This window comes from Hemitrygon akajei, chromosome 3 (genome assembly GCF_048418815.1).
Source record: "Hemitrygon akajei chromosome 3, sHemAka1.3, whole genome shotgun sequence".
NCBI classification, from domain to species: domain Eukaryota; kingdom Metazoa; phylum Chordata; class Chondrichthyes; order Myliobatiformes; family Dasyatidae; genus Hemitrygon; species Hemitrygon akajei.
Genome location: NC_133126.1, coordinates 94,325,357 through 94,347,095, shown reverse-complemented (window position 1 = coordinate 94,347,095; position 21,739 = coordinate 94,325,357). Strand labels below are relative to the sequence as shown.

The 21,739-nt window shown below is 46.6% G+C and overlaps 1 protein-coding gene across 5 annotated transcripts in view; it reads left to right on the top strand.

Annotated features, from left to right (window-relative positions):
- The window catches only part of eif2ak4 (eukaryotic translation initiation factor 2 alpha kinase 4), a 157,002-nt gene that overhangs the window by 70,549 nt on the left and 64,714 nt on the right, over window positions 1–21,739 (top strand). For all 5 annotated transcript variants that reach the window (XM_073040370.1, XM_073040372.1, XM_073040371.1 and 2 more), the window contains 5 exons: window positions 9,547–9,651; window positions 13,486–13,549; window positions 15,935–16,014; window positions 17,142–17,243; window positions 21,523–21,570. In XM_073040370.1, coding sequence (XP_072896471.1) covers window positions 9,547–9,651; window positions 13,486–13,549; window positions 15,935–16,014; window positions 17,142–17,243; window positions 21,523–21,570 — 399 coding nt within the window. The remainder of the gene's footprint in view (window positions 1–9,546; window positions 9,652–13,485; window positions 13,550–15,934; window positions 16,015–17,141; window positions 17,244–21,522; window positions 21,571–21,739) is intronic.

Genomic DNA, 21,739 nt, shown 5'->3' with positions numbered 1-21,739 from the left:
GTCAATCAGGGTGGAGGGATGCCTCCCCTCAACCAGCCCACTTTTGCTCATTCCCTGAGGGCTTCAAATAAATAGCTCCGTACTCAATACACAATTCCGTCTCCAAGAGACAATGGCTGTTTCCCGTAGCTTTGTATCGCCGAGGGGCCAAGACATTCCAAACGTCTCTCTCTCATTTCCTGGGTCTCCTGACCTGAATTAATAGCGATCTTGCGATTCTCAAAAAGGAGGGGGCTACTTTGGGACCCTTCGACCCCTCAGAGTTGGACACAGGCGTAACAGATCCAGTGCAAACAGCAGGCAGTGTTTCCCAGACAGTTCGGGCTATATTCCTACTGTCATACCTCTGCTGCCCCTACCCCTGGGCCCTTATCCGTCTGTTTTAGCATCGAATTGGTTCATATCCTCCCTTTCTATGGCAAATACTATTATAACACTTTTGACTGTAACTCTTGTTCTTGACCATCAAGTCATCAAGTAAACACTGAGTCAAGTTAACTTCAGAGCATCTTCATATTATAGGAAGAGTCCATTTAACTCATCAAGCCTAATTTGCCTTCTTCGAGTATCCAAACAGTCCCATCCTTTGTTTTTGCTTTATGGTTCTGCAAATTATATTTCCTCAAGTGCCTACCAATTCATTTCTGTTTTCACCATCCTCGCAGACACCAACTTGTTATCATAATGTCTCTCTACGTTAAACATTTTTATTCACAGCTCTCCTGTACCTTTAGTCCATCAGCTGGAATAAACAGCACTCCTTTTACTGTCTCTGCCAATCCGGTACATTTCCCTCTTCACTTCCCTTGTGCGAAGGAGAACAACCCAGCCTTTCTGGTCAGCAGTTGTAATCTTTCAAGTCCAGAACCATCCATTGCAGAAAAATGTTTTCAGCCTCAATAACATTGAATTTTTTGAGGATGTGACTAAACACATTGATGAAGGAAGAGCAGTAGATGTAGTGTATATGGATTTTAGCAAGGCATTTGATAAGGTTCACCATGCAAGGCTTATTGAGAAAGTAAGGAGGCATGGGATCCAAGGGGACATTGCTTTGTGGATCTGGAACTGGCTTGCCCACAGAAGGCAAAGAGCGGTTGAAGACGGGTCATATTCTGCATGGAGGCCGGTGGCCAGTGGTGTGCCTCAGGGATCTGTTCTGGGACCCTTACTCTTCGTGATTTTCATAAATGACCTGGATGAGGAAGTGGAGGGATGGGTTAGTAAGTTTGCTGATGACACAAAGGTTGAAGGTGTTGTGCATAGTGTGGAGGGCTGTCAGTGGTTACAGCAGGACATTGATAGGATGCAAAACTGGGCTGACAAGTGGCAGATGGAGTTCAACCCAGATAAGTGTGAAGTGGTTCATTTTAGTAGGTCAAATATGATGGCAGAATATAGTATTAATGGTAAGATTCTTGGCAGTGTGGAGAATCAGAGGGATCTTTGGGTCCGAGTCCATAGGACACTCAATGCAGCTGCGCTGGTTGGCTCTGTGGTTAAGAAGGCATACGGTGTATTGGCCTTCATCAATTGTGGGATTGAGCTTAAGAGCCGAGAGGTAATGTTGCAGCTACATAGGACCCTGGTCAGACCCCACGGAGTACTGTGCTCAGTTCTGGTCGCCTCACTACAGGAAGGATGTGGAAACCATAGAAAGAGTGCAGAGGAGATTTACAAGGATATTTTCTGGATTGGGGAGCATGCCTTATGAGAATAGGTTAAGTGGACTCGGCCTTTTCTCCTGGGAGTGATGGAGGATGAGAGGTGACCTGATAGAGGTGTATAAGATGATGAGAGGCATTGATCATGTGGACAGTCAGAGGCTTTTTCCCAGGGCTGAAATGGCTGCCATGAGAGGGCACAGGTTTAAGGTGCTGGGGAGTAGGTACAGAGGAGATGTAAGGGGTAAGTTTTTTATGCAGAGAGTGGTGAGTGTGTGGAATGTACTGTCGGCAACGGTGGTGGAGGTGGATACGATAGGGTCTTTTAAGAGACTTTTAGATAGTTACATGGAGCTTAGAAAAATAGAGGGCTATGGGTAAGCCTAGTAATTTCTAAGTTAGGGACATGTTTGGCACAGCTTTGTGGGCTGAAGGGTCTGTATTGTGCTGTAGGTTTTCTATGTTTCTCTGTAACGCCATGACTTGGTAAGTTTATCATATGCCATGCAACAAGTATTTTCACAGTTTACTTTTATTTTGTGGTTCTTTGATTTTCTTGATAGTGTATTTTATTTCTGTCCTCCTTCCCTGATCTCCTTGTCCTTGAACATTGAGACGGATGTTGGAGTGCCGTAGATCTGTAGGATTGAGATGAGGGTTTGTAGAGATACAAAAACAGGATGTGAATGTTAAAATTGAGGCTTTGCTGGGACAGTGGCTATCGTGGAGGTGTTATCCAGTGATGAGTAGTCTGTGATTGCAGCTTTGGTGGAGCATAGAAGGAAGATTGAGGACCTGGCAGTGCGATGTGTGAGTTAGGGGCAGGGCAAAAGCTCAGGTTACATGAAGCTTGTGGAGAATGGAAAAGGTAGGTTGGAACATTGAACTTGGTGGTAGTGAAAGAGTGGAGGAAGGATTCAGCCACAGATTAGCTGAGGCAAGAGAGGCAATGGACAACATTGATGAAAGACATAGATATATAGAAAAATAAAAGCAGGAGTCGACCATTTGGCCCCTTGGGTTTGCTCAACCATACAAGGCTGACCCTGTATATCATGCTCTCTCCCCGTACCCCTTGACCCTTTTATGTCTAAAAATCCATCTGCCTTTTTAATTATTTCTCATCTCACAACAAGAAGAGGCCACTTGGCTCCACAATCCTATTCTGGCTCTTGGAGTAATGTCATCAATCCCATTTACTCACTCCCTGTAACCTGCTTTATTTCACATCCTCCCTTCTTTATTTAACGCGCTAAGACGGTAGTGCGATATTAATACGCAGCAGCCTCTCCAGACTCGGGATTTGGGGATTGCCAAAGGTTATGTGGATTTTCTGGTGTAGTCTGTTTTGTCATGTGCTTTTGTGATATCATTCTGGAGAACGTTGTCTCATTTTTTAACTGCATTGCATTTGTGGTTTCTAAATGACAATAAACTGAAACTGAACTGAACTGAAATACCCATCAGATCTACTTCCCAACCCACCATTCTCTGCCATCTAACTACACGAGATAAGAAATTAATCTACCAACCTGTGCATGAAAGGAATCTGGAGCATCTGGGAGCTGAGAGTATTTGGGTCTGGAACAGGGAGGGTGTGCAGTCTGGGAGCGGAGAGTGATTGGGACTGGAACAGGGAGGATGTGCAGAGTCTGGGAGCTGAGAGTGTCTGGGACTGGAACAGGGAGGGTGTGCAGAGTCTGGGAGCTGAGAGTGATTGGGACTGGAACAGGGAGGGTGTACGGTCTCTGGGAGCTGAGAGTGATTGGGGCTGGAACAAGGAGGGTGTACGGTCTCTGGGAGCTGAGAGTGATTGGGACTGGAACAGGGAGGATGTGCAGAGTCTGGGAGCTGAGAGTGATTGGGACTGGAATAGGGAGGATGTGCAGAGTCTGGGAGCTGAGAGTGATTGGGACTGGAACAGGGAGGGTGTACGGTCTCTGGGAGCTGAGAGTGATTGGGACTGGAACAGGGAGGGTGTGCAGAGTCTGGGAGCTGAGAGTGATTGGGACTGGAATAGGGAAGGTGTACGGTCTCTGGGAGCTGAGAGTGTCTGGGACTGGAATAGGGAGGATGTGCAGAGTCTGGGAGCTGAGAGTGATTGGGACTGGAACAGGGAGGGTGTACGGTCTCTGGGAGCTGAGAGTGATTGGGACTGGAACAGGGAGGGTGTACGGTCTCTGGGAGCTGAGAGTGATTGGGACTGGAACAGGGAGGATGTGCAGAGTCTGGGAGCTGAGAGTGATTGGGACTGGAACAGGGAGGGTGTACAGAGTCTGGGAGCTGAGAGTGATTGGGACTGGAACAGGGAGGGTGTACGGTCTCTGGGAGCTGAGAGTGATTGGGACTGGAACAGGGAGGGTGTACAGTGTCTGGGAGCTGAGAGTGTTTGGGACTGGAACAGGGAGGGTGTACAGAGTCTGGGAGCTGAGAGTGATTGGGACTGGAACAGGGATGGTGTACAGAGTCTGGGAGCTGAGAGTGATTGGGACTGGAACAGGGAGGGTGTACAGAGTCTGGGAGCTGAGAGTGATTGGGACTGGAACAGGGAGTGTGTACGGTCTCTGGGAGCTGAGAGTGATTGGGACTGGAACAGGGAGGGTGTGCAGTCTGGGAGCTGAGAGTGATTGGGACTGGAACAGGGAGGGTGTATGGTCTCTGGGAGCTGAGAGTGATTGGGACTGGAACAGGGAGTGTGTACGGTCTCTGGGAGCTGAGAGTGATTGGGACTGGAACAGGGAGGGTGTGCAGTCTCTGGGAGCTGAGAGTGATTGGGACTGGAACAGGGAGTGTGTACGGTCTCTGGGAGCTGAGAGTGATTGGGACTGGAACAGGGAGGGTGTATGGTCTCTGGGAGCTGAGAGTGATTGGGACTGGAACAGGGAGGGTGTGCAGAGTCTGGGAGCTGAGAGTGATTGGGACTGGAACAGGGAGTGTGTACGGTCTCTGGGAGCTGAGAGTGATTGGGACTGGAACAGGGAGGGTGTACGGTCTCTGGGAGCTGAGAGTGATTGGGACTGGAACAGGGAGTGTGTACGGTCTCTGGGAGCTGAGAGTGATTGGGACTGGAACAGGGAGGGTGTACGGTCTCTGGGAGCTGAGAGTGATTGGGACTGGAACAGGGAGGGTGTACGGTCTCTGGGAGCTGAGAGTGATTGGGACTGGAACAGGGAGTGTGTACGGTCTCTGGGAGCTGAGAGTGATTGGGACTGGAACAGGGAGGGTGTATGGTCTCTGGGAGCTGAGAGTGATTGGGACTGGAACAGGGAGTGTGTACGGTCTCTGGGAGCTGAGAGTGATTGGGACTGGAACAGGGAGGGTGTATGGTCTCTGGGAGCTGAGAGTGATTGGGACTGGAACAGGGAGGGTGTGCAGTCCGGGAGCTGAGAGTGATTGGGACTGGAACAGGGAGGGTGTACAGAGTCTGGGAGCTGAGAGTGATTGGGACTGGAACAGGGAGTGTGTACGGTCTCTGGGAGCTGAGAGTGATTGGGACTGGAACAGGGAGGGTGTACGGTCTCTGGGAGCTGAGAGTGATTGGGACTGGAACAGGGAGGGTGTGCGGTCTCTGGGAGCTGAGAGTGATTGGGACTGGAACAGGGAGGGTGTACAGAGTCTGGGAGCTGAGAGTGTTTGGGACTGGAACAGGGAGGGTGTACGGTCTCTGGGAGCTGAGAGTGATTGGGACTGGAACAGGGAGGGTGTACAGAGTCTGGGAGCTGAGAGTGATTGGGACTGGAACAGGGAGGGTGTACAGTGTCTGGGAGCTGAGAGTGTTTGGGACTGGAACAGGGAGGGTGTACAGAGTCTGGGAGCTGAGAGTGATTGGGACTGGAACAGGGAGGGTGTACAGAGTCTGGGAGCTGAGAGTGATTGGGACTGGAACAGGGAGGGTGTACAGAGTCTGGGAGCTGAGAGTGATTGGGACTGGAACAGGGAGTGTGTACGGTCTCTGGGAGCTGAGAGTGATTGGGACTGGAACAGGGAGGGTGTACGGTCTCTGGGAGCTGAGAGTGATTGGGACTGGAACAGGGAGGGTGTACGGTCTCTGGGAGCTGAGAGTGATTGGGACTGGAACAGGGAGGGTGTACGGTCTCTGGGAGCTGAGAGTGATTGGGACTGGAACAGGGAGGGTGTACAGTGTCTGGGAGCTGAGAGTGTTTGGGACTGGAACAGGGAAGGTGTACAGAGTCTGGGAGCTGAGAGTGATTGGGACTGGAACAGGGAGGGTGTGCAGAGTCTGGGAGCTGAGAGTGATTGGGACTGGAACAGGGAAGGTGTACGGTCTCTGGGAGCTGAGAGTGATTGGGACTGGAACAGGGAGGGTGTGCAGAGTCTGGGAGCTGAGAGTGATTGGGACTGGAACAGGGAGGGTGTATGGTCTCTGGGAGCTGAGAGTGATTGGGACTGGAACAGGGAGGGTGTATGGTCTCTGGGAGCTGAGAGTGATTGGGACTGGAACAGGGAGGGTGTATGGTCTCTGGGAGCTGAGAGTGATTGGGACTGGAACAGGGAGGGTGTGCAGAGTCTGGGAGCTGAGAGTGATTGGGACTGGAACAGGGAGGGTGTATGGTCTCTGGGAGCTGAGAGTGATTGGGACTGGAACAGGGAGGATGTGCAGAGTCTGGGAGCTGAGAGTGATTGGGACTGGAACAGGGAGGGTGTACGGTCTCTGGGAGCTGAGAGTGATTGGGACTGGAACAGGGAGGATGTACGGTCTCTGGGAGCTGAGAGTGATTGGGACTGGAACAGGGAGGGTGTACGGTCTCTGGGAGCTGAGAGTGATTGGGACTGGAACAGGGAGGGTGTACGGTGTCTGGGAGCTGAGAGTGATTGGGACTGGAACAGGGAGGGTGTACGGTCTCGGAGCTGAGAGTGATTGGGACTGGAACAGGGAGGGTGTGCAGAGTCTGGGAGCTGAGAGTTATTGGGACTTGAACAGGGAGGGTGTGCAGAGTCTGGGAGCTGAGAGTGATTGGGACTGGAACAGGGAGGGTGTGCAGAGTCTGGGAGCTGAGAGTTATTGGGACTTGAACAGGGAGGGTGTGCAGAGTCTGGGAGCTGAGAGTGATTGGGACTGGAACAGGGAGGTATACGGTCTCTGGGAGCTGAGAGTGATTGGGACTGGAACAGGGAGGGTGTATGGTCTCTGGGAGCTGAGAGTGATTGGGACTGGAACAGGGAGGGTGTACGGTCTCTGGGAGCTGAGAGTGATTGGGACTGGAACAGGGAGGGTGTATGGTCTCTGGGAGCTGAGAGTGATTGGGACTGGAACAGGGAGGGTGTGCAGAGTCTGGGAGCTGAGAGTGATTGGGACTGGAACAGGGAGGGTGTACGGTCTCTGGGAGCTGAGAGTGATTGGGACTGGAACAGGGAGGGTGTACGGTCTCTGGGAGCTGAGAGTGATTGGGACTGGAACAGGGAGGGTGTACGGTGTCTGGGAGCTGAGAGTGATTGGGACTGGAACAGGGAGGGTGTACGGTCTCGGAGCTGAGAGTGATTGGGACTGGAACAGGGAGGGTGTGCAGAGTCTGGGAGCTGAGAGTTATTGGGACTTGAACAGGGAGGGTGTGCAGAGTCTCGGAGCTGAGAGTGATTGGGACTGGAACAGGGAGGGTGTGCAGAGTCTGGGAGCTGAGAGTTATTGGGACTTGAACAGGGAGGGTGTGCAGAGTCTGGGAGCTGAGAGTGATTGGGACTGGAACAGGGAGGTATACGGTCTCTGGGAGCTGAGAGTGATTGGGACTGGAACAGGGAGGGTGTATGGTCTCTGGGAGCTGAGAGTGATTGGGACTGGAACAGGGAGGGTGTACGGTCTCTGGGAGCTGAGAGTGATTGGGACTGGAACAGGGAGGATGTACGGTCTCTGGGAGCTGAGAGTGATTGGGACTGGAACAGGGAGGGTGTACGGTCTCTGGGAGCTGAGAGTGATTGGGACTGGAACAGGGAGGATGTACGGTCTCTGGGAGCTGAGAGTGATTGGGACTGGAACAGGGAGGGTGTACGGTCTCTGGGAGCTGAGAGTGATTGGGACTGGAACAGGGAGGGTGTACGGTGTCTGGGAGCTGAGAGTGATTGGGACTGGAACAGGGAGGGTGTACGGTCTCGGAGCTGAGAGTGATTGGGACTGGAACAGGGAGGGTGTGCAGAGTCTGGGAGCTGAGAGTTATTGGGACTTGAACAGGGAGGGTGTGCAGAGTCTCGGAGCTGAGAGTGATTGGGACTGGAACAGGGAGGGTGTGCAGAGTCTGGGAGCTGAGAGTTATTGGGACTTGAACAGGGAGGGTGTGCAGAGTCTGGGAGCTGAGAGTGATTGGGACTGGAACAGGGAGGTATACGGTCTCTGGGAGCTGAGAGTGATTGGGACTGGAACAGGGAGGGTGTATGGTCTCTGGGAGCTGAGAGTGATTGGGACTGGAACAGGGAGGGTGTACGGTCTCTGGGAGCTGAGAGTGATTGGGACTGGAACAGGGAGGGTGTATGGTCTCTGGGAGCTGAGAGTGATTGGGACTGGAACAGGGAGGGTGTGCAGAGTCTGGGAGCTGAGAGTGATTGGGACTGGAACAGGGAGGGTGTACGGTCTCTGGGAGCTGAGAGTGATTGGGACTGGAACAGGGAGGGTGTACGGTCTCTGGGAGCTGAGAGTGATTGGGACTGGAACAGGGAGGGTGTACGGTCTCTGGGAGCTGAGAGTGTCTGGGACTGGAATAGGGAGGATGTGCAGAGTCTGGGAGCTGAGAGTGATTGGGACTGGAACACAGAGGGTGTACGGTCTCTGGGAGCTGAGAGTGATTGGGACTGGAACAGGGAGGGTGTACGGTCTCTGGGAGCTGAGAGTGTTTGGGACTGGAACAGGGAGGGTGTACAGTCTCTGGAGGTTAGTGTGGGACCTGGATTGCTGGAGCTCTGATGCTGTTGCATTGTCTGTGGTGCCACTGTACTGTCCTTTACAGATGTATTCAGCAATTTTGCCTCCACAGGGTAGAGAACCCCACAGATTCACTGACCTATGAAGTAAGGAAGCTTCGTTTAATCCTGTATGTATCCTGAGACTGTGATCCTTGGTTTGAGATGCCTTTGTCAAGGGAAGCATCTTCCCCAGTTCTGGCCTGTTTAAGCCTGTCCAAAATGTGTATGTTTCCATAAGATCTGCTTGGAAATCTCTGAACTGCACAGGCCTTGTTGAGCCAATCTCTTCTTGTTCCACTGTCTTGGAAAGAGCCTTTGCCGTACTCCCTCTAAGGCAAGTATATCCCCTCCTTAGTATGGAGTTCGAAATGTCACACAGTACTCCAGGTATGGTATCACCAAAGACCTGTCCTGTTTCAGTAAGCTCAAGGAGAACACCGTGACATCTTTGATTCAGGGAGTTGGCAGGAAGGGGAGGTAAAACTGGAGAATGATGTCAATTGTTTGATTGCTTGTTGAGTGGAGGAAGGGTCTGCTGAGACAACTAACAAATAGTCTTAGTCCTGGTGAGAATTAGCTCCTCGCACTTAGGAGTGACGATGGAGGGAAAGGCAGGTGTGCTTGAAAAGTAGAGTGGAGAAGAGATGTTGCAGTTGCTTTTTCATTCTGGGAGAGTCACACTACACAATTGATTTGATCTAGCCAGGTCAGGCGATGGATAACCAAGTTCACCTGTGCCCCAGGTCTTAAGGGAATGCCAGTGGTGTTTGTAATGGGGGAATGAGCAGGATGAGGGAAATCAAATAGTTCTGATAGAAGAAAAATCATATTATATTGCACCATTTTTAGCTGGAAAAATCCATGTTCTAAAATTTGATTTAGTTTTGCCATTCCAGAATCAAATCTGAATCTTGACTGTCCTGATAACCTTCTGGCCCAGTCTGTTCTGACCAACTGTTCTCTCTCATTTCAGGGAATGATTCACAGGGATCTGAAACCTGTTAATATTTTCCTTGATTCGTATGATCATGTGAAAATAGGAGACTTCGGCTTAGCCACAGATCACCTTGCTAATGTGGTAAGAGGAGTTTTTAAGATATTGTATGTTTCACATAAATGGATGACAACAGCAGTGATTTCAGTCTGATATATTTTGCGGTTCAGGAATAATATCTTTTATGTGGGATATTTGTGTTTTTATTCGTTGTAGCTTTAGGGAGGCTACACTTACATTCTCCTAACATTTATATGTTGAAATTGAGGATTTTTGTTTTCAAGTTTTTAAAAGATTAAGTAGCAGCATGTCTTCATAATTCTGTGTCTGGATCTTTGCCCTTGTCGAGCTGCACTCCATCTGTACTGTTCCTTTGTGATGTTAGCTTGTGAGAAGTGGCTTGTCCATTGGCAGCAACGTATTGATCTCCAGATGGAGATACTGATAGAGATGTCCCTAGACTTTCAGGTGAGTGGAAGATGAGAATATGTGGTTACAAGATCCTGCTCCTAACCCCTTGCTTCCTGATCAAGCCATGTTATCAATCTTTTTAACAGACTGCTAAATCTGTCCTTTGCATGCAGCAAAACTTAGATATCTCAGGTAGGGTATGTCAGAGGTAAGCTTTTCACACAGAGTGGTGAGTGTGTGGAACACCCTGTCGGGGAGGTGCAAGTGGCAGATACATTAGGGTACACCCTATCCTCGTCATATGCGGGGGATACGTTCCTCGCAGTCGACGCATAATGTGAATAATTATTTAAATTGAGAAAATAGGGATGCGTTCCAGAGGGCATCCTAAATATGTTTTATTTGTAATTTATTCACATTTTCATACCTATACGACACAAAAGCAGTACCACAAAGCAACATTCGTATTATATTTCATCAATTTAAGGTAATATTCAATGCAATAAATCATAGAAAGTTAACATACTAGGGTGTACAGTACTCGCCAACAGTGGCAGGTGTGTGGTCGCTCTGGGAGATGAGTGGTTGTTGTGGTGTCGGGCAGCTTTACATGGATAGGGTGGATAGTTGTGGTTGTCAGGATCATATCAAGCACAGCAAGGGGTGAAGGAAGATTCACAGAACTGTCAGAATTGCCGGCAGCAGGAGTTGACGCTGGTTTGAAGAAAGTGGTGAGGGTTGTTTGCTTGGCAGCATTTTGTTTTCAAGCATAAATTTGCTTGTAGGGAAGAAGGGTTGACAGCAGGAAACGACTGAAATGCTTACTCCGTTCTAAACTTGGGTCCATGTCCATCACCATTTGTGCCAAATGTTCCGACTTCCACCATTCCCTCACCGTTGGTAAACTCCTGGGATTTTCAAAATTGTCTGTTGCTTGCAGCATCCGAGAGATAGTTTGCCATATAAAAAAATACGCCTTGAAAGTGGATCACACCTTGGTCGAGTGGTTGAATCAGCGATGTTGTGTTAGGCGGCAGGAAACGCACTGTTAGGATGAATGCTGTCCAAATGTTTAGGATGGGCTGGCGCATTGTCAAGCAACAAAAGAACTTTAAAGGCAAGATTCTGTTCCCGGCAATAGCATCCCAGGTTTCCAAGTGTTAAAGTGGTTCTCTGCCACTGGGCTGTAGGCCCAGGACGTGACATCAGACGCTTAGGAAGCATAGCTAAATATTTCAAGCACAAAATCACTGCACCGTAGGTAAGAGCAACAAAAGTTTAAGAGTGCAAGATCGCACATCCACACCTTGCCAAAACCAATGCAAGACTGGCGGGAGTGAGACTGTATTGGTGGGAAAGCGGTGCTTCTTGTCCCAACAGTGAGACTGTGAGGTGTGCGCATGTGACTTGTATTGGCGGAAAAGCAATGCTCCTCGCATAACTGTGAGTTTTGGACACATTAAAGGAGACTTTGGTAGAAATAGGTTCCTTGCATAACTGTGAATCCGCATTGTCTGAAGACGCATATAACAAGGATAGGGTGTATTTAAGAAATTCTTTGATGAGCACATGGATGATAGAAAAATGGAAGGTTACGTAGAAGAGAAAAGTTAGATTGATTAGAGTGGGTTAAAAGTTCGATAGCACATCTCAGGGCATGTAGTGTTCTAGGCTCAGGACTTTGGTATTTCTGGACTATTTCTGTTAATTACCCAATTTACTTTTAATTCTTGTTTTTACAATAATAAATTTTCCAGTGAACTGAGTAAGCTTAAAGAAGTGTGTTAGACAGGGCCCTGGTCAGGTTAATGGGAGAGTGGGAATCAGGATGTGGTGAGTTTAAAAGTGGGGTGGTCAGCTCAAAGGGAGCATAGGAACTGGGGTCCTGGTGAGTGAAAGAGAGCTGTGGGAGCTGGGACCCTGGCTAATTGAAAGTGAAGGCAGGAAACAGGACCCTGGTGACTTAAAGAGAGAACAGCAAACATCCTGTCAGCCAAAGGCAGCGGGATTTCCAGGTATTCTGGATTACTGATTATTGCAGGTCAAGTTTACTTCCGCTGAGGCTGTTAATGTTTCAGTGTCATTTCCAGAAACTTACTTCCCATTGATCTGTTTTCTGGGATATGAGCTGTTGGAAAGATCATTTAGTCATTTTCTGTCACAAAGGCTGAAATGAGCTCAAGATATAGAAACAGCTTATTCCCGTGATTTAAAGTTGTAACTTGTGTTCAGGCAGAATTAAAACAAAAGTATTTGATGAGGCAATGAGACAGAATATTTCTGGGTGGGATGATCAAGAGCGAGTAGTGGTTGTAATGGTGAGGCTATTTATGGGTGGAACCAGAGAGCCCTTGGTACACAGGGGAAGCTCAAATGCTGAACTTTTTTCCCGTAGCAACTAGTTCAATTGAGTTTTGAAGACAGAGATCAGTATACTTGTGTAAGGTAAGGGTATCAAAAAGCAAGTGAATGTGGATGTTTAGATCAATCAGGGGTTGATGGCAGAGAAAATGAGGAAGACAAGGTGCTGAGAAAAAGCATTTGGCGCACTTGCCGTAGTCAGTCAGGCCACTGGGTGTACGAGTTGTACTCGTACAAATTGTTGAAGAGTCCACACATGCCGCATTTTGCACAATTCTGGTCACCCAGCTGCAGAAAGCGTATCATCACAAGGATGTTAAGGACTGGAGGGCTTGAGCTGTGAGAATCTAGATAGGCTGGGATTGTTTTCTGTCCGTGTAGGAGTCTGAAGCTGACCTTGTAGAGACACGTAAAGCCATGAGGGGTGTAGATCAGCAGGATGACCACAGGCTTTTTCCCAGGGTAGGGGAGTTAAAAACCAGAGTTTTCAGTGAGGGGAAAGACTTAAAGGGGACCTGGGGGGAGGATACGTGGAACAAGTTGGCAGAGGAAGTGGTTAGAAGAGCGTACAGTTACAATGTTTAACAGATGTTTGGCAGGTATATGGATGGAAAACGTTTGGAGGGATATGGGCAGGCAGATGGGACTAGCTGGGATAGCCATGTTGGTCAGTATGGATGAGCTCGGCTGGAAGGCCAGTTTCCATGCTCTGTAACAATGGCTGTCTTCTGTGAACTCTTCTCTGTATGTCAAAAGAATCAAAGCTTCAGGAGTTTAAAGTTTCTCTGAATTCTATTTATTTTTGTGCTAGCACCGTAACACAGCTCGCAGCTCCAGCGACCTGGGTTCTGTCATGAATTTTGGTGCTGTCTGTGTGGATTTCTCCCTGAGACCATGTGGGTTATTTCCTGTGTCTCAAAAATCTACTGATTAATGCACTAATTGTTCCATCTGAAGGTGGCTAGGAAAATGTCGGGGTCATTGATGGGGTGTGGGTGGAATGAAATGGGACTAGTGTAGAATTGGGTTAACATGGACTCAGTGGGTTGATACTGCTGTCTCCATGTTGTATGTCTCTGGCTCTTTGTAGCTTAAAAACTGGAACCTACTAATAAAACTTGCAAATTTAAAATTCTTTCCCCACAGGAACATGACAAGCTGGAAGCAGATGGAGGTGGATCAGTTCACGGGATTAAATCTGACTCAGCAGGTGAGGGCACAGGGATCGCTGTAGATTCCAGTTACCGTCCTGTGGATCACTCACAGTGCAGACTCTCAGGGTAGAATAGTTCTGCTGTGGTGAAGGTCCAAGTTCACGTAACCAAGGAGCCAGCTAAATAGAGGAAATTGCAGTTGCACATGCACAGGTGGACACATCACTGAATTTGAATAAAACATAGTGCTGGAAATACTCAGCAGTTCAGGCAGAGAGACGAGTCTGAAAACGTTGAAAAGAATGAGCTGCTGGAGGAACTTGGCTGATCAGGAACATCTAAAGGGACGGCCAACTTTTCAGGTTGAGACCCTGCAACAGGACTGAGTGTGTAGAGTAGTGGTCACTAACCTTTCTAAGCCCAAGATCCCCTACCTCGGCCTTAGTGATAGGCAAGATCGACCCACTAAATTGTTTAGACATGCATGCGGACTGAAGTGGAGCCCCGCAGCCCCGGAAGCAGTCTCTCTTTGCAGGGGGCTTTCCGTAGCAAATGCGTTCCTGTGGCGACCCACTTCCCAGCGCACTCGAACCGGCTCACAAAGCGGTGCGCGCTGGCATTGAGGCCAGTCCCAAAGAGGGCGCCAAGCCTGCTTCACCAGCAAGGGGAAAAGCTGGTTACCATTATTTTAATTGGTATTACTTGTTTTTATAATGCTCACATTACAACACCTTTAATTCTATGTTTCATTATTTAATTTTATTTCAACATGAAAAATAAATGAATAAAAATTGACTGTTGCACTCAGTGTGATGACTGGGGCTGAATACTTTCTGCTAGTTTGCTGAAATTTGGCTCATAACTACAGACAGTCAGTCTGAGACAGTCTGTGAGGTGTCTGTCAGTAAGACAGCTCCTGTACATAGATTTAATCATTTTCATCTGTTGCAGCACAGTGCCCTCACAAACCTCCTGACAGACTGAATATTTGAATGGACAGTTTCCTTTGTTAGACTGAATGTTGAACCTGCCACGTTTTTCAGGTGTTTTGTATTGTTAAACTTACTGAGACATCAGTATGTTTCAGAGGAACGCAAGCTAATGACAACACTCATTTTTGTTTCCCAGTTTGTTTACATTTGGGGAATGTTGGAATTTAAAGGGGGAGAAGTGTTGTCATGTGAGCGTAGGTTGATGCCAGTTAGGATAATGGTGATGTAGCGGTGCTTCTGCGGAGAGCTGTTTGTGGGGAGAGGTTGCTTTCTGGGTTACGGGGTTTTACTTCCGGTCTTTTCTGCCTGGAGTGCATTTTTCATTTTTTTCCCGGGATCTACCAGGAAAGTCTCGAAGATCGCCCGGTCGATGGCGATCGACTGGTTGGCGACCACTAGTGTAGACGGTAAGTAGCCAACGTGAAGATGTGAGAGGGAGGAGTGGGACAGGAACTAGCAAGCGATTGGTGGATCCAGGGTGGAGTCAGGTAGGGGGAGGGAGGGGCAGATGAAATTATGGGGGAGGGGGAATGGAAAGGAACTGGGTAACAGGGTTATGCGGGAGGGTCAGTGTGGATCAGAAGCAGAGGGGGTGCGGGTGACCTGAAGTAGGAGAATTCAACATTCATACCACATGTGCAGCCTACGAGTTTGCCAATCACCCTTCACTGTTCCCCTCTGCCCACCATCCCTCCCTTTTCGGGTTGCACCCATTATCTTCCTTCCTGATCAGATTCCGTTATTTACAGCCCTCTGCCCTCCACTGATCACCTCCCAGCCTCTGTCACTAACAGCTGGCAGGTTTATTGGCCATTGTAAATTGTCCTGTGATTAGGCTGGAGTTAAATCGAGGGATGCTGGGCGGCTCAGCTCGAAAGGCTGGAAGTGGCCTATTCTGTATCTCAATGAATGAATTAATACATACAGATAGAAACATCACTCCCTCCTCACCTGACTCCATCTGCCCATGAACTCTGTGCTCACCTGGTCCCACCCGCCATTTACCAGCTCCTGCCTCAGCCCTCGCCCTCACCTCTTCCGATTGGCTATCTCCCCTTACGCTCTCAGTCCTGATGAAGCACTGAGCCCATGCTTCTGCAGATTCAGCCCTAACTGCTGGCTTCATTTAATACATGTAGATTTGCTCGCCATCTTGGGATCTTCACAGCATAGATTTACCAATTCCTGGGATGAGGATGGGAAAAATTTGAGATTGGTTTCTAAGCACTGGAGCTCAGAAGGATGAGACGTCTTTGATTGTCCATCAGATGTTGTCCAGGGTTTCAATCTGAACCATCGATCTCCCCTTTGCTTAATCCATTCAGTTCCTCCCAGCAGTTCGTTTATTGCCCTAGACTACTGCATCTGCTGTTTCATCTGTTGTTCTTTAAATCTTTATTTGATTTTACAATACGTAAGTTAACAGCTCTGCATTTGTTCCAATTCCAGAGAACTTAACTGGAATGGTCGGCACTGCTCTGTATGTGAGCCCTGAAGTACAGGGTAATGCAAAGGCCACTTACAATCAGGTAACCCATTGCATTTGTTTGAAACAAGCATTGCAATTCATACTGAGATGTACTGATATCTGTATGTCAGCTCTGTGTTTGACTGCACAATTCTAGAAATTTTCAGCCTATTTATTAATTTTGCCTTTGTCTTCTAACTGGTGTGATGTGGTTAGTTTGACACTGTTGCTGTTGTGCTTAGTATAAGGGATGGACAGTTCCAAGCTATTCCTGCCTCATTGACTACTCCCTGTGGGAGATGCTATTGTTATTGGCTGTGTTTTACAGCTCAGCATTTCAAACAGAGGCAAGTGAGATTCTGCTCAATTCTTCCAAACCATAAGCAAGTGAAAGACGTGTTTACTTTCTGCTGTTAGTGTGCAGTAAGATTAGATCCACAGACTTTTGCAAATAGATTTTGGATACATTAGGGTTTTAGATGCTGCCTTGCCTGTTGTAGCTATGTGCTGTTTTCTATTTCCATTGAAAGGCTGGAAAACCGTACCCATGTAACATGACACAGATTGAAGTCTACTTTGTTCAAGTTACCTGATTGAATATTTATTGTTGTCAGGTTTAAGTGTGCAGCAGCCTTTCTACAACCATGGATTTTACAGAATTCTCTTTATTAAACTGTTTGAAGAAGCCACTTTGAACTGCTATGACCTTCAGGTGAAGGTACATTGTTGAGGGGAGAGTTCGAGGATTTGCACTCAGAGACAATGAAGGGTTGGCCGTACATTTCCAAGTCAGGATGGTGGGCAACTGTAGGTCCAATGTACAGTGCTGGGGTTCCCAAACACCTAAACTCTTCTTGTTGGTAAAAGTCATGGGTTTGAGAACAACAGTAAACGGGAGATGAACTTAAATATTGCACTGAGTAGTTGAAATGATGGTGATCTCTGTGACATTGTTAGTCCTATCATCAGGCACCTTGGAACTGAAAGACAGGTCTGCTGGAAGAAGGATTAGTTGAAGGGTTGTTCTGCAAGTCATACACAGCAAAAGAAACAGTCATTGAATCATAAGGCGTATAGCATTTTGTATGGTCATCAACAGAAAGTATGCCATGTTCTAAGGTGTTCAGAATCATGTGGCTAATTTTATCCCTTCTGTTACCAATATTAATTCACAATCATCTCTTCCAGAAAGTGGATCTGTTCAGTTTAGGGATCATTTTCTTTGAGATGTCATATCGTCCTATGGCTACTGTTTCTGAGAGGATTTTTGTGCTCAGCAAGCTTCGAACGGTATGTAGCAGCTTGTTAACCTTTAATAGGAGTGTAATAGTTCTGAATCATTGTAACTCTTACTGACATGTCTGCCTTAGAAAAATAATCAGTTTGTGTTTTTAAGTCCATAATATTAAACTCAAATGTGAATAGGAGTTCTCTCTTTCTATCCAATGGAACTCTGAATGTAAAAGTTGGATTATTATTAATCTTGTAGGTTTGGCTATTAGTTGGTGTGGCTCCTGATTGCACCACACGACACTCAGTGTAATTCACTGGCCACGGAACTTTGTAACATTATGTATGTAAATCTATATAGATGTGTATTTAAAGAAAACCTGTGCAGATTTATTTAAGGTGCCTAACAGTAAATAAAAATATAGCAACAGTGAATTTTTGCTACACTTGATCTAATAAACTACGAGTGTTTTTTGGGGGTGAGATAGCTGTCCCAATCACAGTTTAATAAGCACTGGTGTTAAGTTGCCTTCCATTCAGAAGTGCTGGTGGTTCACTGTTGAGATTGGTGCTGAACCTTGTACACATTTATTCTCTAGATGGCCTGGTAATGCTCTGGGTTCACTGCACCTGAAAAGAGTAGAAAGGCAGCACTTTTCCTGATGCTGGTTTCTCCCACTTCGAAATCACAATCGCGGCATTATTTTAAGGGTGAATGTAGGGAGCACATATTGGTAGGGTATAGGGCTGACTGGGATGTTATGGGGAAATAAGGGAGGAAGTTGCCAGGGCCTTGTCAGAAACTATTGAAACTTCACAGGTGATGTACTGGTGGAATAGGAGAGAGCCAATCTTTTATCTTTATGTAAAAAGCCAAGAGGAACCGTAGACAGGGAGCCTTACATCAGTGGTCGGCAACTTATTGGAGGGGATTCTTAAAGACAGCATTTCTTTGCATTTGGAAAGGCAAGGACTAATCAGGGATAGTCAGTGTGGCTTTGTGCATGAAACATCATGTCTCATAAGCTGGATTTTTAAAATTGAATTGATTTTTTTTTTGAAGAGATGACCAACAGGATCAACAAAGGGAGGATGCTAAACATCATCTCTGTGATCTTTGATAAAGTTCCTTTGGTAGGCTGATCTGCAAGAATACGTGGAATCCAGGATGAGCTGGCCAATTGAATACAACGTCTTTTTGGTGGTAGGAGACGGAGTGTAAAAGCAAGGAGTTGCTTTTTGATTAGAGACCTGTGGCCACTGGTGTGGTGTGTGACCGATGTTGTTTGTCATCCATTTGGATGAGAATATAGTGGGCATGATCACAGATGACACCGAAATTGTCATTATATTAGATAATGAAGAAAGTTGTCTAAGAGTATGATGGTATACAGGTATAAATCAATTCACAAAGTGGACAAGGACTGGCAGATGGAATTTAACTCTGGTAAGTGGAAAATTAATGTAAACGTTAGTAAACTATCTCCAAGCACTGGGAAATGTTGCTGAACAGAGACCTAGTGCTACAAGTACATAGCTTCCTAAAATTGACAACACAAGGAGACGGACTGGTAAAGAAAGCATATGGCATTCTTGCCGAAGCAATGAGTACATGATGTTGGCTAGGGCCGCACTTGGTGTATTCTACAAGGTGCGATGACCAGGATGTAATTCAGTTAAAAAAGGGTGTAGAAAAGACTCACAAAGGTGTTGCCTGGGTTGGAGGGTTTGAGTTATAGGAAGAGATTAGATAGGCTGAGTCTGAATTTTTCATTTCTATTTCTCCTATTGTTAGACGTGGATGAATACACTTGGTCCCTTTACCTAACTCAAACTGAGGTAACAACATCATTCCATGTGACACCTTACTGCAGCTCACCAAGCTGCTCCACTTCCTCTCATCTCACCGATCTATCCATAGTAACATACCCCTTCAACTCCATGAGCCCTTATCGTGTAAAATAACTTCATTTTCTAGTACTTTATTGAATACTTTTTGGAAACAAAATATACATATACAGTGATTCGCAGGTTCCTGTTTATCAGCCCTGCTTGTTATAACTCTAATAAATTTGTTAAACACAGTGTTTCTTCCATAAAACCAACATGAATCTGCCTTATCTTTCACTTTCTAAGTCTCAAGTTGCTTCTTCTTTAGTAAGAGACTCCAGCATTAGGTAGGCAAACTGGCCTTCTCTTTCCCACCTTCCTTGCAGTAAGGCTATTTTTACAACTTCCAATGCGTTATTAGAAATTCAAGAACTTTGAAAACTCTGTTACCTTTACCTTCAGGCCAAAGGGATTTGTCACCTTAAGTTCCAGCAGTTTATCCAGTCCACTCTCTCTGTTGATATCTGTGCTTACCCTTTTGTTCCCACCTTTTCATTGTTTGTGTCGGCATTTAATATCTTGCACTCTACAGATGGAAATAAAATGTTTATCTAATGCCTTTGGTGTTTGCTCATCATTAATTCTTCTCTTAGCATCTAAGGCACCACAGCTACTCTCTCCCTAACTGCATGTTTGAGCCCTTTTGATCTGCTTTATATTCCTGATAGTTTACTGTTCTCTTCCTCTTTTTAGTCATTCTTTACTGGTCTATAAAATTCTCTCAATCTCTACCGTTATTCTTCGCAGCATTATAAACCCTGTGTTCCTCTTGTAATAACCTTGTTTCTTAAACAAGTTTCTGTCTTTTATTCTTCTGGGTCTTTTGTTTCGTGGATGTCTGCGAAGAGTTAGTATTTCAGGTTGCATACAGTGTACATTCTCTGATATTGGATTGAACTCCGAATGTCCTTTATTTTAGGATTGTATGTTAGAGCATCCAGTGGAGAAAAACTAAATATTGGTCGAGTGTTGGGATATTCCTCGTTGTTATGCACCGTGTTGGGAGGTGTGGTAATGTCGTGGTTAGATAGATAGATAGATAGATAGATAGATATTTTATTCATCCCCATGGGGAAATTCAACATTTTTTTCTCCAATGTCCCATACACTTGTTGTAGCAAAACTAATTACATACAATACTTAATTCAGTAAAAAATATGATATGCATCTAAATCACTATCTCAAAAAGCATTAATAATAGCTTTTAAAAAGTTCTTAAGTCCTGGCGGTTGAATTGTAAAGCCTAATGGCATTGGGGAGTATTGACCTCTTCATCCTGTCTGAGGAGCATTGCATCGACAGTAACCTGTCGCTGAAACTGCTTCTCTGTCTCTGGATGGTGCTATGTAGAGGATGTTCAGGGTTTTCCATAATTGACCGTAGCCTACTCAGCGCCCTTCGCTCAGCTACCGATGTTAAACTCTCCAGTACTTTGCCCACGACAGAGCCCGCCTTCCTTACCAGCTTATTAAGACGTGAGGCGTCCTTCTTCTTAATGCTTCCTCCCCAACACGCCACCACAAAGAAGAGGGCGCTCTCAACAACTGACCTATAGAACATCTTCAGCATCTCACTGCAGACATTGAATGACGCCAACCTTCTAAGGAAGTACAGTCGACTCTGTGCTTTCCTGCACAAGGCATCTGTGTTGGCAGTCCAGTCTAGCTTCTCGTCTAACTGTACTCCCAGATACTTGTAGGTCTTAACCTGCTCCACACATTCTCCATTAATGATCACTGGCTCCATATGAGGCCTAGATCTCCTAAAGTCCACCACCATCTCCTTGGTCTTGGTGACATTGAGACGCAGGTAGTTTGAGTTGCACCATATCACAAAGTCCTGTATTAGTTTCCTATACTCCTCCTCCTGTCCATTCCTGACACACCCCACTATGGCCGTGTCATCAGCGAACTTCTGCACATGGCAGGACTCCGAGTTATATTGGAAGTCTGATGTGTACAGGGTGAACAGGACCGGAGAGAGTACGGTTCCCTGTGGCGCTCCTGTGCTGCTGACCACCGTGTCAGACCTACAGTCTCCCAACCGCACATACTGAGGTCTATCTGTCAAGTAGTCCACTATCCAATCCACCATGTGTATTGGATGTGTTAGTGTTAGTGTAACGCTTTACAGGATCAGCAATTGGAAGATGGAGGTTCAGTCCTCACCACTGTCTGTAGCGACTTTGTATGTTCTTCCCATGACTGTATGGGTTTCCTCTAGGTGCTCTGGTTTCCTCCTACGTTCCAAAAGAAAGATGTACGGGTTAGGATTAGTAAGTTGTAGGCATGCTCTGTTGGTGCCAGAAGTATAGCAACACCTGTGGGCTGCCCCAGCACATCGTAAGAGGTGACGTAAACGATGCGCATTGCTGTATGTTTTGATATGCATGTAAAAAATAAAGCTAATCAAAACTTTGTTAACCATTTTAAATGTTCTTTTTCCATAGCCAACTATCGAGTTTCCTGAAGATTTTGATGAAAAATTTTCAAAACAGGTACATTCTTTAGCTTACAAAAAGTACACTGCAGATGCTGTGGTCAGATAAACACGTACAAACAAGCTGGATGAACTCAGCAGGTCGGGCACCATCTCATTTCAACGGATGCTGCCCGACCTGCTGAGTTCATCCAGCTTGTTTGGACATTCTTCAGCTTTATCTGTGT